Below are 16,168 nucleotides of genomic sequence, written 5' to 3' on the forward strand. Positions count from 1 at the left end.
CAAACCAATACATTGTTTTATTGAGATCTACATATGATCGATTTTTTTAATATATTCATGCACATAGACACCTCATAATAATCATGTTTCTCAGTCGATAACATATTCCATATTTTATCTTAATTACAAAAAGATCATACGAAAATATAATAAATAAATAATTGAATCACGAGGATAAAAAAACCAACAATTAAATACCGAAATAAAATTACATATTTTCATAGATTATCGAGAAAATCTGTTTCCGAAACTATTCCGGGGCTTATCTCGGCAGATAAGGAAATGCAGACAACTCCTGATAGCAGACGATAGCGAGAGAAAATTCCATTCAGGAGAATTTTCTTTTGGAAAAACTAGGAGTTATCTAAAGTCTTTAAACAGATTGTGGCGGAGCGATTATTTTGGTACCGAAATAAATAGGTTGATAGGGAGATGGGATCAAATCAAAAAGGTTGTATTATGTAGGTAAAAGATATGATATTTAGCTACTATTAAGACGTAGGTATTCTGTGCCTACATAATAAAAATAACTGTATTATATAAAGGTAAATTGGTATTTTATTGAAGTTATACCTACTTCTTTTGGCGCGATGGAGAAAAATGATGAGAGTGAATTTTTACGATGCGCGGCGCACACCGACACACCTAAATTTAACAGCATGAAGATAGTTCTAGTATAGGTGGTATGAAAATTGATAACTATGTTCAAGTTGTATATTCTAGTATTTTTTTCATACTCCAAAGAAGTTATAACTTTTAACGCGGGTACATAAGTACACACACTCTTTTTTTATTAATCTGTTAAATCAAAATCGGCTTTAAAACTAATCAACAGAATAAACATTTAAACAGTGAATTGTAGAGATGTATTGTTTAATCGAATCTAACTATCTAAGTGTTTATAGAACGTTAGTAAGCTAGTGTAATAACGATTAAATGTATCACCAATTAGTGGTAGCTGCCCTTGCTAATGTAATTCACGTAATTATAATTGCTTGTACACTACAATTAGTAGGATTGTTTTTAAGACTAACTGTCTTTGTAATGTATACTTCTTACTACTTAATCTATACATATAATAAATCTGTAGAAGGGTCAATTCTGTACATTGAAAATATTGAAAAAATAAATAGCAGGGGGTATTACTGGATCGATACCAAACCCAAATATGTGATTAAAAAAATTTTTGTCTGTCTGTCTGTCTGTCTGTCTGTATGTGAAGACATCACGTGAAAACTAACGGTTCGATTTCGATGAAACTTGGTATAATTATACCTTATTATCCTGGGCGTAAAATAGGATACTTTTTATCCTGGAAAAATACGTAGAAAAAAAATTAATCTTAATTTTTCAGTTGTATCCATAGATGTTGTTCTGTAGAACCGCGAAAACACGTTGCGTATTATTATACCTAGCCGTATTTGGGTCCAATAGGTATTTATAATATGTCATTGTCAGAGTTACTCAAAATGGAGAAATAAACCATCCACGCGAAGACGGACATCCGCGCGAACGGAGTCGCGGGCGGAAGCTAGTTAATATAATAAAGGTGAAAGTTTGTAAAGATGGACTGAATCAGGATATATTTATTGTGTTGCAGATGTATTTTTTAGGGATGGAATTACATTTTAGAATACGTAACAAACCACAAGACTTAAAGTTTTTTTTTCGTCGTGGAACAGGTTTAAATAGCACATTGCAATACATAAAAATTACTATTTAGTGTTTAAGTTTGCAACTTTAAATAATATAATTAAGGAACGTAGTAACCATTTACATTTTATGTACATGCTTGTTTGTACTGCATTCAGTAGAAGGTAATCCTACCTTTTTTTTATAGTGGGGAAATCTTCCAAAGAATCCGACATAACCCACGGCTCCCTCCCCGGGGGCCGTGGGTTATGTCGGATTCTTACCGACTAAAACCCCACTGTGTTCCGTCGAGCCGCTTTAATGATGGGGCCGCGGGTATTTGTTAGAATTCTTCCGCGACCAGGTATAGGTAAACCAGAATCTGATGGCAATTAGGGAAATCAAAATTTTGAGTGTGCAACCCTAGGGAAAATGGACTGAACGATCTTGATACAGCTTATTTTTTATTTTGTCCTCAATATCATTAGACACATTACATAAGTGGACAATACTGTACTTAATAACGAGATATCCACTTAATATTATGTAGGTACATATTAACATGTATAATATTATTCAATTATACATATATTACTTTTATACAGGTAATACATATTATTATTTACACATACCTATATTTGTATATTTATTACCAGTATGTCATGTGAAAATATCGATATAATGATATAATGTAGATCAAAACTGCTTAAAATTTTTTATAAAATAAAATAAAAATAAAATAAAACTATGTTTATTTTCGTAAGTATTAACAGATACACCCATTATAAAATTGACTTGGACAGCTTGGACTTGACGAATAGCCATATTGGAAACTCCTGTAATAAGTTTTCATAAAATTATATTCTAATCAACAAACAATATTATAGTTACCTACATATAATATTTTTTAATTTAAACTTTAAAGTATCAAAACGGGTAAGTCCAATTTACCAATAAAATCTTCAAAATTGAAAATTGTGATGTGTTTGACCCTTCTTCATCGAATGTTTTTCTATACACATTATAAACAACACCTCTTGCTTGTGATCGCAGCGGCTTTTTCGAAATTTTCGAAGATTTTTTAGACAAAATCCTAAAAATTATTCATCAACTGCAAAAAAGACAAATAATTTGACAATCAATTTGATAGTTGTCAAATAAGTTGCCACATGAAAATCTTTTATTTCTTAAATATAAATATGCCATCAGATTCTGGTAGACCTATAATCCTACCTGGGTGGTTGGTATTTAATATTTATGGTTAGGTGTACATTATACATTATAAAAGTTAGGTATCGATCTATTAATTTGTATACGAAACCATAAACAGGCACTTTAACTTCCCTTCCTTTCATCCCAAAAATGGTTGTCATTGGCATTAACATTACCAAAAACTTTTTTCGGTAGAACTCAGGCGTGATTTAACATATTATTTAATTCGACTTTTCTTGCTCTAAATCGTCAGAATCATCATCACATGAGTAAATAGAAAAGTCACTTATGTAAACTTACGTTTGCTCTATATAAATACGTTAATTTCCACAGTAAATATGATCTCGATAATCCCAAGTGGAAAAAACCTATTAGCACGTCGAAATAAATCCACTCAAGTGGTTTGATGCGGTCCGTAACTAGTTTTTTATTGTAAAAATCACGAGATTGCGAAAAAAACTAGACATAGCTGATGTAAACGGTCGCTAACTCGACAGACATGATCCTGACTTGGATAGGGTTAGCAACAGCGAGTATTAAGGTTCTTGTTACTAAGTTGTCACATTGAAGAGGACGATGGCATTTACATAATATCAAAAACATACATATTGATGATTTTTTATGAGTCGTTGTAAGTAAGGTTTTATTTCGGGTAGGCTTTTATAAGTTTTTGGCCATACGTAATATTATTTACTATTATATTTTAGTGTAAATAATTATTAATTTTAAAACTCAATTAATGTTTAGGTGAGCATATATATTTATTAACTTTAAAACGGTGTAATTGGCAACCCTAGCAGATCGTCCTTACGTAACCTCGAATTTTCAATGTCACTACAAACAATTACCATCTTTGGCAAGATCTATAATTTTAAATATCCATTAATAAACTTTTTTGAGAAATTCTAGTTTTTTTAATAATTTATCATTGTTGATACAAATGATTAGATGACGACAATGCAAATTATATACAAAGTTTGTTGTGATCTTTTTTACTCTTTTCAATGTAACTTTTGATAAACTAGAAATACAACCGTAATTGTTAATTGTAATGTAGGTAGGTATCTAAAAAAATCAAAATGTGTAAATTAATTATTTTTTAAACAAAATGATTTCAAAAATAAAAAGTTTAATATTAGCGTAAATGTTTTATGTCTAACAATTCTAGTTAAAAGTAATTACTCTACAGTAGTAGATTTCTAACTGTTTGATAACAATCGGTTAATTATCACGGAGACTAAATTTATTATACTTTTTGGAAATTATGTTATTTCATTTAGCACTAGCTTCCGCCCGCGACTCCGTCCGCGCGGAAAAATTAAGATTTATTTTTTTCTACGTATTTTTCCGGGATAAAAAGTATCCTTTTTTATGCCCAGGATAATAAGGTATAATTATACCAAGTTTCATCGAAATCCAACCGTTAGTTTTCACGTGATGCCTGAACAGTGAACATACAGACAGACAGACAGACAAAAATTTTTTTATTCACATATTTGGGTTCGGTATCGATCCAGTAACACCCCCTGGTATTTATTTTTTCAATATTTTCAATGTACAGAATTGACCTTTCTACAGATTTATTTTATATTTTTTTTTAGTAAGTCCGCCTATGCCATGCTTATTTATTTGTAAAAGTTTCGAGTTTCTAAAGTTTAAAATTCTTTTAAAAACACTTATTTCCTAATGTACGATAGGTACATGGCAAAATAAAAAATCAACTTCCATCAAAGAATCCAAACAATCTGTGCTCCGCGGTTTTACCCGCGTTGCTCCGCTCCTGATGGTCTTAGCGTGATGATATATAGCCTAGCCGATAAATGGGCTATCTAACACCGAAAGAATTTTTAAAATCGGACCAGTAGTTCCTGAGATTAGCGCGTTCAAACAAACTCTTCAGCTTTATAATATTAGAAAGATTACTTAAAACCTATCTCTCTGTACAGTTGATGAAGAGGCTGCGCCAGCTGGTCGGGCAGCGCATGTTCGAAGCCATCATGAAGGCAACCTTCTACGGGCAGTTCGTGGCTGGCGAGGACCAGAACAAGATCAGGCCTACCATTGAGAGGTGAGCCGCATCGTTATGTGCTCAGCAAGTTTTTAATGTGATACATAGGCACATCTGGTTAGCCTAATGAGCTTACCAAATTCATCGTATTTTAATATATTTTAAAATATACATACAGACCAACGTATAACGTGAGATGTATTGACAACGATAAATCAAAAACAAAATGACATGGCCTGCTAGAGCAGTCAGTGTACGGCCGCTCTTACTTGGTGTAAAGATGTAGCTTTATAAAGCTAATTCAATTTTGCAAATCAGTTGAGATATTTGTTAGTTGTTTCTGGCGTCACGCGAAAACTACTGGAGCGGTTTTGATGAGATTTTAGCAGTTATAAATTTTTAATTTAGAATTGTGTTGCGATTCAGTTTACGAATGACTTGACAATTATTACACTATTCACGTATGAAAGTTAATTACAGTAAATAATTGTTACATTTCCTGTACGTCTTCCTAGGACAAAATGACGCATATCCTCATTTTTTTTAATAGTACATATTTAATGTTATAAAATAATAGTTTAAAAAAACTAAAAAACACGCTTTTTATAGAAAACCGAACTAAAAAATAGAAAATTTTAACAAATTAGTGTATTGTCATCGGTCCTCAATAAATCTACAAAGTTTGAACGAAATCTGGCCGTTTAAAGTGGGACAAAATCGCGCCCAAAGAAGTCGGTTACAAACAAACATACAGGTGAAGCTAATATAAAGCGTGTAAAAATAATAGATATCCTAAGAATTTCTATACAAAATGAATATAAAGATATGAGTCAAGGGTATGCTTGAATATCATGTTCTTCTACAAAAGAAAAAATTAATAAATATTCATAAAAAAATACGAAAAAGCGTCATCACTACCGCAGAAAGCTTGTCTTTTTAAAGGAGAAAAACAATTTGAATAAACACTGAACATAGTTAACAGTTATCATCACTTTTATTACTATTAATAAATTTTAATAGTTAATTTTATTCATCACTAGCTGTTCCACGCGGTTTCACCCGCATTACTCCACTCTTGTTGGTCTTGGCGTGATGATATATGGCACCTTCCTCGATAAATGGACTATCCAACACTGAAGGAATTTTTCAAATCGTATCAGTAGTTCTTGAGATTAGTGCGTTCAAACAAACAAACTCTTCAGCTATATATATATTATACTATAGGTTATAATATAGTATATGGTCTTTTTTTATAAAAATTTCGTATGTATTCCACAGATTGCGCTCATTTGGCGTGAAATCGATCCTCGATTACTCCGTGGAGGAGGACCTCTCACAGGAGGAGGCTGAGAAGCGCGAAGTCAGGTAATTTTACATAGTGTTTAGGAATACCTATTATTATACGTACGTACAAATAAATGATATTACTTACGTTCGATACGATACGTGGTTACTTATATTTAAAGACATTGGAAAATATCTAGTATTTTAACGGTTAAGCAAGAACGTCGTGAACCACCATGTGATCGAAGTACAGCTGCTAAACTTTGTTGTATTATTAAAAAAAATATGATTAAGTTATTTTCCTTCTAAAATATCATCGAATAATATAATTTGATAATTTTCATTCATTCCATTATTATCAAAGAAAATTACCAAAATTAAATCCATGTTATTGTAGACTCCTGAAATTTCTCTTTTTAGATCATCACTTATTATTTTTATGTTACCACCCACTCGCTTTCATCAAAGTATTGAAAATCTATTTTTGATGCAACCTCCTGTGCTACATCATTTATCAAGCTCATCCAAATGGGACATAATTCGTTTTTACATCAAAAAAATCACAGAGGCTTCGTAAATGACGCTTAATACACGTTTGACACGAGCGACGACGAGGACAGCTATATCGTTACGTCGCACGTGCGAGCGGGACAGCCGGTGTATAGTTAGAATGATTTTTCCCATTGTTTCGAAGGCCTCTATATTATAATGAAGTCGTGATTTTACGCAAAAGGCTTCAGCCAACCTTGAGTGTCACGTGTGCGATCAATTAGAAATTACGAAAACCATTTTCAGCTCGTTAACGATGTTACAATATTTGACATGTTTGTTCATGAATTAGGTGGGGTTTATGGGATACTAGCGGTCCGCCCCGGCTTCGCCCGTGGTACATATTTCGCAATAAAAAGTAGCCTATGTCCTTTCTCGGGTAACAAAATATCTCCATACCAAATTTCATGCCAATTGGTTCAGTGGTTTAGGCGTGATTGAGTAACAGACAGACAGAGTTACTTTCGCATTTATAATATTAGTATGGATTTCATACATTTTCAGTAATGTGAAAATGTAAATTAGTGCCAGAGTAAGAAGGACTTCTCGTTTATTTTGAAAGTCCTCAACATTCTTACTAAACGAGCGGTATTAGAGTGAGTGGGAAAATAACAATTCAAAGGCCATAAACCGATAAGTTTTACTTGTTACATTTAGTATCTTAATCTACTATAGCTCAAATATCATCGGCAAATACGTTTTTAAAAACTAAAAAGGTAGATCCGTTGTTACTAGGTACGTAGGCCATACACCGAAACAAGCCAAAATATAACAGGTTTAATTCACTGAAATAGACAAAAAAATTGTAGAATTGTCACTATATATATTTTTTTTTAATTTTTCAGCGGCAGTTCAAGCTTGCGCTTGGCTGAATTGATCATGAAGGAGGCTAGAAGTATCCAAGAACTGCTTTTAGCCGGGTTTTTATGTTTTGCTTTTTTTTTGTTCGTACTTAGTGTCGGAAAAATAGTTAGCTCTGGTTTTAGACTACTCTGTAACTTGATATTGGTATGCGTTTTTTTGGGTAATACTTGAAATTGAAATGGAACTTGGGTAACCAGTAATCGATTTTGATTTGAATGTAGTTTTGGACCTTAGAGGTGAAGGGTAGGGGGATGTAGTGTAGTGTAGATCGTGAAAAGGGGGCGATGGTTGCAGATTTTAGTATTCAGCACAATAAGCGGAAAAAAATAATGTAAAAGTAAAAAACAGATGCAGTTATATTGCACAGTCCATGTATTTCGCGACATAAGATATTCAGTCTACAGTCGAACTAGTTTTATTAAATGTTCATGTATGGCGTTATTAAATTACTTACACATGAGTGGGAGGCTTTTTACATTTTAATTTTCTCATTGTAATAATTACTCTCTCACTGTAATATCTCCGAATTTGTTTTAAAATGCGACTGTAGACCCCAGTTATAATCCTGCAGAATAGTTTTTATATGTTAACTATTTCGAAGATACGAAATGGTTTTTGATACATAACTCTCGTTTGAAAACGGTAACTCACCATGACTTGAGATAAAAGCAAAATCATTTCCGACACTCTCGAGGCCAGAATTTGGTCACATATTGGCTTCGCTCCCGCGGTATGTGCGTTCAGTTTTTACTTATTACATAACAGTGAAATAATAATAATAACACCAACCACGTGGTTCTGTGCGATGCCAAAACTTTCGTTATCTACCATCTGATGTATATTTTGAGGGTAATTTATGTGACGGTGGTCTTTCGTCATTTTTGATTAGTCATGGTATAATGTTATTCCACCTTCAATCTTTAAATGTATAATATAATCTTTGTAAGGTGGAAAATTGATTTTCAGAAGTACTTTTAAAGGAGGTGCATCAAATTATAATAAATTAGGAAGACTTCTCCCAAATCGTTTGATTGATTATAATCAAGTAGGTCGATTATGTACAGCTTCTATAATTGGTATTGGGGTCGAAATAACGCTAGAGCTTACATATAAAACGTTCATACCGTGTTCTATTTTACCTAACGGTTGCTAAGAAATTTTCTGGTTGCGAGGCATATATATTATAATAAAATAGGTTAGTCTGGGTAGTGGGTACATAAATGAAAGGAGGCTACATAAAAATTCTGCTAATGAAAACTGGAGTGTTGCCAATGTCTAGCGAAAAGGCACAAAGTAACGGGGATGCCCTTTTTCTAGTAAAAGAAAGATTTATAAACAATAATTTAAAAAATGATCTCCACTAAATCTCACGAACGTGACATAAATCTACTATTGAGAAGCGCTTGGTAACTGAAAACAAAAGAACACGACACGAGTCCTTGGCTGAAAAATCATTACGTTTCATCGCTTGTTACGTAAAAATTTTACTGACTTTGAGCCAATTGCTTTAAAAATAATATGGGGGCGTGTCCGAGACCGCGTGATTTTGACTTCGCTCGTAAAATTGGTAATAGTACACGTAAAAGACTTACTTCTGGTCATGTTATGTGCGATAAACGGTCTTATAAAGTTGGCATCTCGATTCTTTTTTTAGGAAAGTAAAATGTTTGAATTGATAATGTTGATTTCATTCTTTAGTAAAAACTAAAAGGTACTAACTATGTTATTCGTAAAAGCAGGCTGGAAAGTGTTTCGGGATGGTATACATTAGTCATATTAGGTATCAAAGCTTGAAACATTTCAAAGTTTGATTGAGTAAATTAAGATGCAATTAGTGTCGAGGTTCAAAGTTCCTTTAAAACATATTCTTACAAGAATTATAAAAATGAAACGAAAACAATTATAATTAACATTAATTGTGTTGAATAGTAACTCATAAGAATAGGATATTTAAAAATGTGTTTGAGCTGCGATCTGAGACGACAGATGACAGACGTTCTGATGATGTAAAAGTATTTACACACCTTCACAAATACCACCCACTCTGTTCGTCTAACTCTATACAGTATACGTATATTAATAATATTGTAGTAAAAAATTATGACGTTGTTGAAAAAATTTGTACGTAGGTAAATTTGTAGGTATTTCATATATTTTAGTTTGGGCGACGCGATGGTTTGCAATTTCCTATAATGTGTATCCTTGAGCGTGTGTGTTCGTCCGTTCGACTGTGTATGTGTGCTCGTCCGTCCGAGTGTGTTTGTTTGTTTGGGGTGATTCTAATCCCACTTACCCTGGGTTATTAACTACTTACGTAGTTTTATTCTCAATTTAATCCAAATAGGTGCTGATTTATTCGTGATAGTGTAACAAAAACATACAAACATCATTCCTTTTTTTTAGCCTATACCCCTGTCTCCAGGCACATAAATCATATTACAAATTTGCTCAGTTGCGATGTGTAAGAAATACATACAACCATACAGATTTTCAATTTATAATAAAGACTACAAGCGTAGTAGAATTTCAAACGATATGTCGTGTCATCTCTTACCTATAGTGGGTTTCACCAAAAATGGTATCCTTCCATCTCCGTCATTACCACAAAGAACAGATAGATTTGAGACAAGAGCGAAAGAGCGCTATCATAATAATAGTATGGATTCGAAAGCATGTCTCAACAATTTACCACTTTAATATTACCACCAGCGCCTCAGTGTCAGTATGCGGGGACATGGCCGAAGAGGGCCAACTCCGCCAATACCACGTGGAGCAGCGCTTCGCTGACCGGCGCTACAAGGTGACCAGCGCCCGTACTTACTTCTACCTCAACGAGGCCGCTTGCGAGAAGAACATGGAGGCCTTCTTGAAGAGCATTGATGCGGTGGCTGGTGAGTATATAAATATAGGTAGAAGTACTAGCCATATAATATTGTAATAATATCACCTATATTATGTGTTAGGTGTAATCTGAATTTGATGGGGCATTTAGTGCAGGCGTTTTTAGGGTTTTAAAAATACCAGTGATGTATTATACATACTACACTTAAAAGCACCTATTTAAAGGTTGATAAAAAGGTTCGAGCACTGTTGGGTAAAACATTCATTGAAATTAAGACATTATTTCGTGGTAGTAATGTTCAAAGTGGATTGTATCGCTATTTAAAAAACTCTGCCTTATAAACTCGTAGGAAGAGTTTTGCTTCAGACAATTTTGAACATGACTGTGAGTCTAGTTGTTATTGTTTATTGTACTTTGCTAGGAAGGAAAGAAAAGAGACAGAAATCAAATTAAATCACTTTCACTCTCTTTTCAAATTAGCGAGTGATGCGAGCAGTTGTTGTATAAACAAATATGAAAAAATAAACAATGGCCTGTGCCTTTGTTTTGTAAACAAATATTTTTGTTATTACGTCATCACACCAGCATTACTAAAAATTTATCGAAATCAATTCAGCTGTAAAAACATCAACTTGTATACAGGGTGTAATCGTTAAGTGTGCTGTTCCTCGTTATATTTTTAAAAATTTATTACGGCCATTTTACTCATTAAGTACTTTCGATATCATTTTGAAGGTTTTTGATATCTGCAATAGTTACGGAATAATCGCTTGTGCACACTTAACGATTACACCCTGTATAATAATCAGACGCTTTCATATTTAAACTTGACAAGAGCCCGGCTTCGCCTGAGGTCCATGCACATGTAGTACTCAGGGATCATGTCTATATCCAATGTTGAATGAATTTTTTAAAGTGGTTCAGTAGTTTCTGAGATTAGCATATTGAAACAAACAGACTCTTCATCTTTTATTACCTATAGATATATTTGTTGAAAGAAGTATATGTAATACTTAGTGAAATGAAAATTAATATAGATGGAACTTTATAATTTTACCATCCTCAATGAAACATAATATTACCTATTTCAGCAATCACAAAGGGCACAGGGTTGATGGCGATAAAGTTGACCGCTCTCGGCAGACCACAATTACTTGTGAGTATATACATTGATTTAATTAAATACTTATGTAACTCTGTCGTTATTAAGCGAATGCGTGTCTGTACCAAGAGTGTACAATATTCACCTTACTTTTGTTTTCACAAAAAACACTATCAATTCACGTCATTTACCCTTTGGGCACCGTTTTCTTATATTTGTTATTACGTGATTAAACTGTACCCTAAGCCTACTTTGTGATTCAATAAATATTTATTCTTTTACTGACCGAAAATCAGTTGTGTTGTATAAAACATCAAAGTTTACATAGATTAAATAACAGATACAGGGGCAGACAGCGGGAATCAAATTGTTTTATATGACTTTTGATCAATAAATACTTTATTACGTTGTGATTAATAAATAATATCTCACGTTTCAGCTGCAACTATCGGAGGTGATAATGCGCGCACGCAACTACATGCAACAGATAGCAGGTGGTACGGGCAACGTGCTCACACACCACAAGACGATCGAGGACTTCCAGCGGTACCTGGGCGAGCACTCGTCCAAGCCCGAGGTGCAGGACTTCATGAAGAAGATCACTTCGGATAAGGAGGGGTGAGTGTGTGGGGTATTCAAGTTAGGGTGCCTGGTGAAGTTAGGGGACATTGTAAAGTTAGGGTACATTGTAAAGTAAGGATACATTTGACGTTTAACATTGTAAAGTTAGGGTGCATTGTGAAGTCAGGTTACATTGTGAAGTTATTGTGCACTGTAAAGTTAGGGGACATTGTAAAGTCACGGAAAACTGAATAAAAAACCAGGAGAAAAGAGAATTCAATAACTAATACACAAACGATCTGATTAAATTTAATCATATTGATTTCTTCCGCGACGTACTTGCTAATGCAAAAGCATGCATAGAACACACAATAAATTTATACATTTTTTATCATTCTATATCCATAGATAACCTAATAGGAATTTAATTTAGTTAAATAGGTATTGACTAACAGACTGACTTAAAATAACATGCTTATTTTAGCCGTAACAGAACAACTCTAAATGACCCTAAGGCAAACATTTTTTATTATTTTGTCCCAAAATTGACAACAAGACTGTACACAAAATAGACCTTATTATCATTGTAATAGCGGTTATAATGTGTAGATAACGTGGCAATGTGTTGCAGCGTGCTGCACCTGTTCCCCTGGGATCGGTCAGTGATACTGTGTTGTTGTAAGACTTGACACTCGCTAGAATGTGCTAGAAATAATGTTAGACTTATATGGGAATGTTTGCTATCCTACTATTCTACTCTATTACGGCTATCCGCTAGGTTGCCCATTAATTGTCACAATTAGTACCAAATTTCATAAAATATACATTTAGTAAGTTCCGATACGTGGTTTGCTTCTGTCATAATATTATCACGAGATTATCTTCTACTATCTATACCTAATATTACAAAGCTGAAGAATTTGTTTATTTGAACGCGCTAATCTCAGGAGCTACTGAGCCGATTTGAAAAAACCTTTCGGTGTTAGATAGCCCATTTATTGAGGAAGGCTATAGGCTATATATTATCATCACGCTAAGACTAACAGGAGCGGATTACTGCGGGTAAAACCGCAGGGCACAGCAAGTAACATTATAAAACATTTTAGTAAAGATCTGAGTTGACTATGCCTATGCCAGCTGCACAGTGCATAGAGTTATCATTCATATAGGTATTGTAGCAGTTATGCTAGATTTTCCTTCACTGATTTCGTTATCTTATGAGTTTAAATTCTTCTTTGCACACTATTGCCACAAGAAAGTAGAAAAACTAAACAACAATTTATCGTATATAGCCAAATTGTAACTTGTCTTCGGTTAAAAAAGCGACAATCCAATCCATATGAACTTAGTTGAAATTTTATGTTTTAATGTACATTATGACCTTCCTCCTTCCAAATTCAATAGCATAATATCTGGCTATGTTAAATTCCGTACCGTATATTCTTAAGAGGCCTACACCACCGAAACTAGCGCCACCGAACATTTTATTTTTTTACTCCTAAACCAGATCAAATTTAAAAAATCTAGCTCGGTACTTTGCTAGTATATTACTTGTAGTATTTTTGGTATTACTTTTCACTATTCTAACTGTTCATTATTCTAGAGAACTTTTGATTACCGCCAAAAGTGGCCACTTTTGGCGGTAATCAAAAGTTCTCCTAATTTACCGAATGCAAAATAATGAAAAGTAATACCAAAAATACTACAAGTAATATACTAGCAAAGTACCGAGCTAGATTTTTTAAATTTGATCTGGTTTAGGAGTAAAAAAATAAAATGTTGGGGGGGCGCTAGTTTCGGTGGTGTAGTCGCCTGAAATTACGATTTTCCCCTATTTCCTTATGCTTACAAGTTCTTTCCTCATTTAAAACAATTTGTAAAACGTTACATATTGTGATACTTAATATCTCTCTCCAGAATAGTGCACCTGTTCCCGTGGTCGAACATCCTGGACAAGGACATGAACCTGTCGGACTCGTTCCGCGTGCCCGACCCGCAGACGGGGCAGATGCGGCGGCTGATCTCGCAGATCTCGCCCAAGGAGGAGGAGATGTTCCGCAACATGCTGCGCCGGCTCAATCATATTATACAGGTATGTTTTATTATCATTAGTTTCTAGTTATATCAATAAAATAGTCCTATTTTTCTAACTGGTTTGTTATAAATAAATAATAAATATATATTTGAGGACAATCTTCACACACGGCACGGCAACATACTTACTTACTTACTTACTAGAGTGGCGCAGGGACCCAAAGTGAGTCTTGGCCTCCGACAATAAGAGCCTCCATTTGACTCTATCCTGCGCCATCTCTTGCCAGTTTTCAATCTGGAGGGTGCGCAGGTCCTTGGCGATTTCATCTTTCCAGCGGTACCTGGGACGTCCAACAGGACGGCGTCCAGATGGCTGTCCCAGGTACGCTCGTTTCGCTGCTCGATCTTCCCCCATTCTTTCCACATGGCCGAGCCATCGGAGTCTTTGGGCTTTAATCTGCACGGCAACATACGTATATATAATTTTAAATAAATACTTATATATATAATTAACACCCAGACACAGAGCAAACATCTATGTTCATCACACAAATATTTGCCCCGGGTATTTACCCACGACCTCTGACTTGGAAGGCAGGGCCACTACCAACCAAACCAACCGGTCAGTCGGTTATGAAAACAATTATCAAATTAAAGAGCGTACGAGAAAAGAATATCAAAGTATGTGTGTATGGTTTATTAAAATACTCTATATTATTGAATATGTTATATTATTTTCTTGTTTTTAATCGCCTTAAGCTAATTTTAAATTAATTGGTATTGATATGCTTATTTTTGTTGTAATAAATAATTTTCATTGATACAGGTGGCAGCTGAAGCTGATGTGCGCATCATGATCGACGCGGAGCAGACGTACTTCCAGCCGGCCATCTCCAGGATCTGCTTGGAGATGATGAGGCGGTATAATAAGGTAAGGACATTTGATTTTGTGTGTTAGGGCAGTGTGTTGTTAATTTGTTCGTGATATAGGTGACATGGTTGTTTGAAAGATATTCGGTTAATACAAAAAGAAAATAGCAATGATAAAAGTTTATGGGTTATAATTTGTAGGAAAAACTTAACCTTCTTGAGTGTATTCAGAAAAAGAAAGAAATTATTGAATTATTGACGGAGCAAATTTTTTTTTACGAATTTTAGTGATTTGAAGCATTACTTTCAGTCTTAACTTTTATCTATGTACTTATATAGTACTTATCTACCTTTACCGTTAATTTTTTTAAGTTTTCTGCCTCTTCCAGTCACAAAAATATACCATTCATTTTCTCAACAGGGAAGGTTCGTAGTATTCAACACTTACCAAACGTACCTGAAGAACACGTACAATGAAATAGTGACGGACCTGGAGCAGGCCGAGCGGCAGGACTTCTACTGGGGCGCCAAGCTCGTGCGGGGCGCTTATATTGAACAGGTGAGGAGCGATTATTAATCTTAAATGTGCTATAATCAAATGCATTTGTATTAAGAGATTGTTAAATAAGCCCGAAAAGTGTATAAAACAAACAATCAAATAAGCACTTTATTTGGGTTCAAAATATATAGTTCTAAGTCTAAGGGTAAATGATCCATAGAAAACTCTGCTTAATAGACGCGTTGGCAGAGTTTTGCTTCAGACAATTTTGTGTGTGATCGTGTATCTAGTTGTTATAACTACATTGATCATCAGTTCATTGTTTATATTGATATAATAATTATTATGACACCAATGCGAAAAGTAAACTCATGAAAATTTTCATACTAGAGATTTAATAAAAAATAACAAAATTATTAAATAAAATAAAATACATTTGACCTGTTAAACAAACCTGGGCCTGGTAAGTTTAAAGCTATGGCTGTATTATAAATGATGTGGTTGTGCAGGAGCGAGCGCGAGCTGCGGCGATGGGCTATGAGGACCCGACGTGCGAGAGCGTGGATGCGACCACCAACTCCTTCCACCGATGCTTAAAGGAGATCCTTAGCAGAGTCAAGGTGAGATATATATATTATATATATAATAAGCTCATACAGTTATAGTGCGTGGTCCTTCGAGCCGGATTTTCATTTTTGTATATTTTAAAGA

At 34.3% G+C, this 16,168-nt stretch overlaps 1 protein-coding gene across 2 annotated transcripts in view; it reads left to right on the plus strand.

The window, feature by feature from the left end:
* Window positions 1-16,168, plus strand: part of LOC123700120 (proline dehydrogenase 1, mitochondrial) — a 28,162-nt gene that overhangs the window by 10,418 nt on the left and 1,576 nt on the right. Inside the window, exons 2-11 of one of the 2 annotated variants that reach the window (XM_045647250.1) lie at window positions 4,791-4,912; window positions 6,131-6,217; window positions 10,259-10,440; window positions 11,483-11,547; window positions 11,933-12,111; window positions 12,686-12,712; window positions 13,972-14,146; window positions 14,915-15,019; window positions 15,380-15,517; window positions 15,967-16,077. In XM_045647250.1, coding sequence (XP_045503206.1) covers window positions 4,791-4,912; window positions 6,131-6,217; window positions 10,259-10,440; window positions 11,483-11,547; window positions 11,933-12,111; window positions 12,686-12,712; window positions 13,972-14,146; window positions 14,915-15,019; window positions 15,380-15,517; window positions 15,967-16,077 — 1,191 coding nt within the window. The remainder of the gene's footprint in view (window positions 1-4,790; window positions 4,913-6,130; window positions 6,218-10,258; window positions 10,441-11,482; window positions 11,548-11,932; window positions 12,112-12,685; window positions 12,713-13,971; window positions 14,147-14,914; window positions 15,020-15,379; window positions 15,518-15,966; window positions 16,078-16,168) is intronic. The other variant, XM_045647251.1, reaches the window with a different exon arrangement.

Source organism: Colias croceus, chromosome 19 (genome assembly GCF_905220415.1).
Source record: "Colias croceus chromosome 19, ilColCroc2.1".
NCBI lineage: Eukaryota > Metazoa > Arthropoda > Insecta > Lepidoptera > Pieridae > Colias > Colias croceus.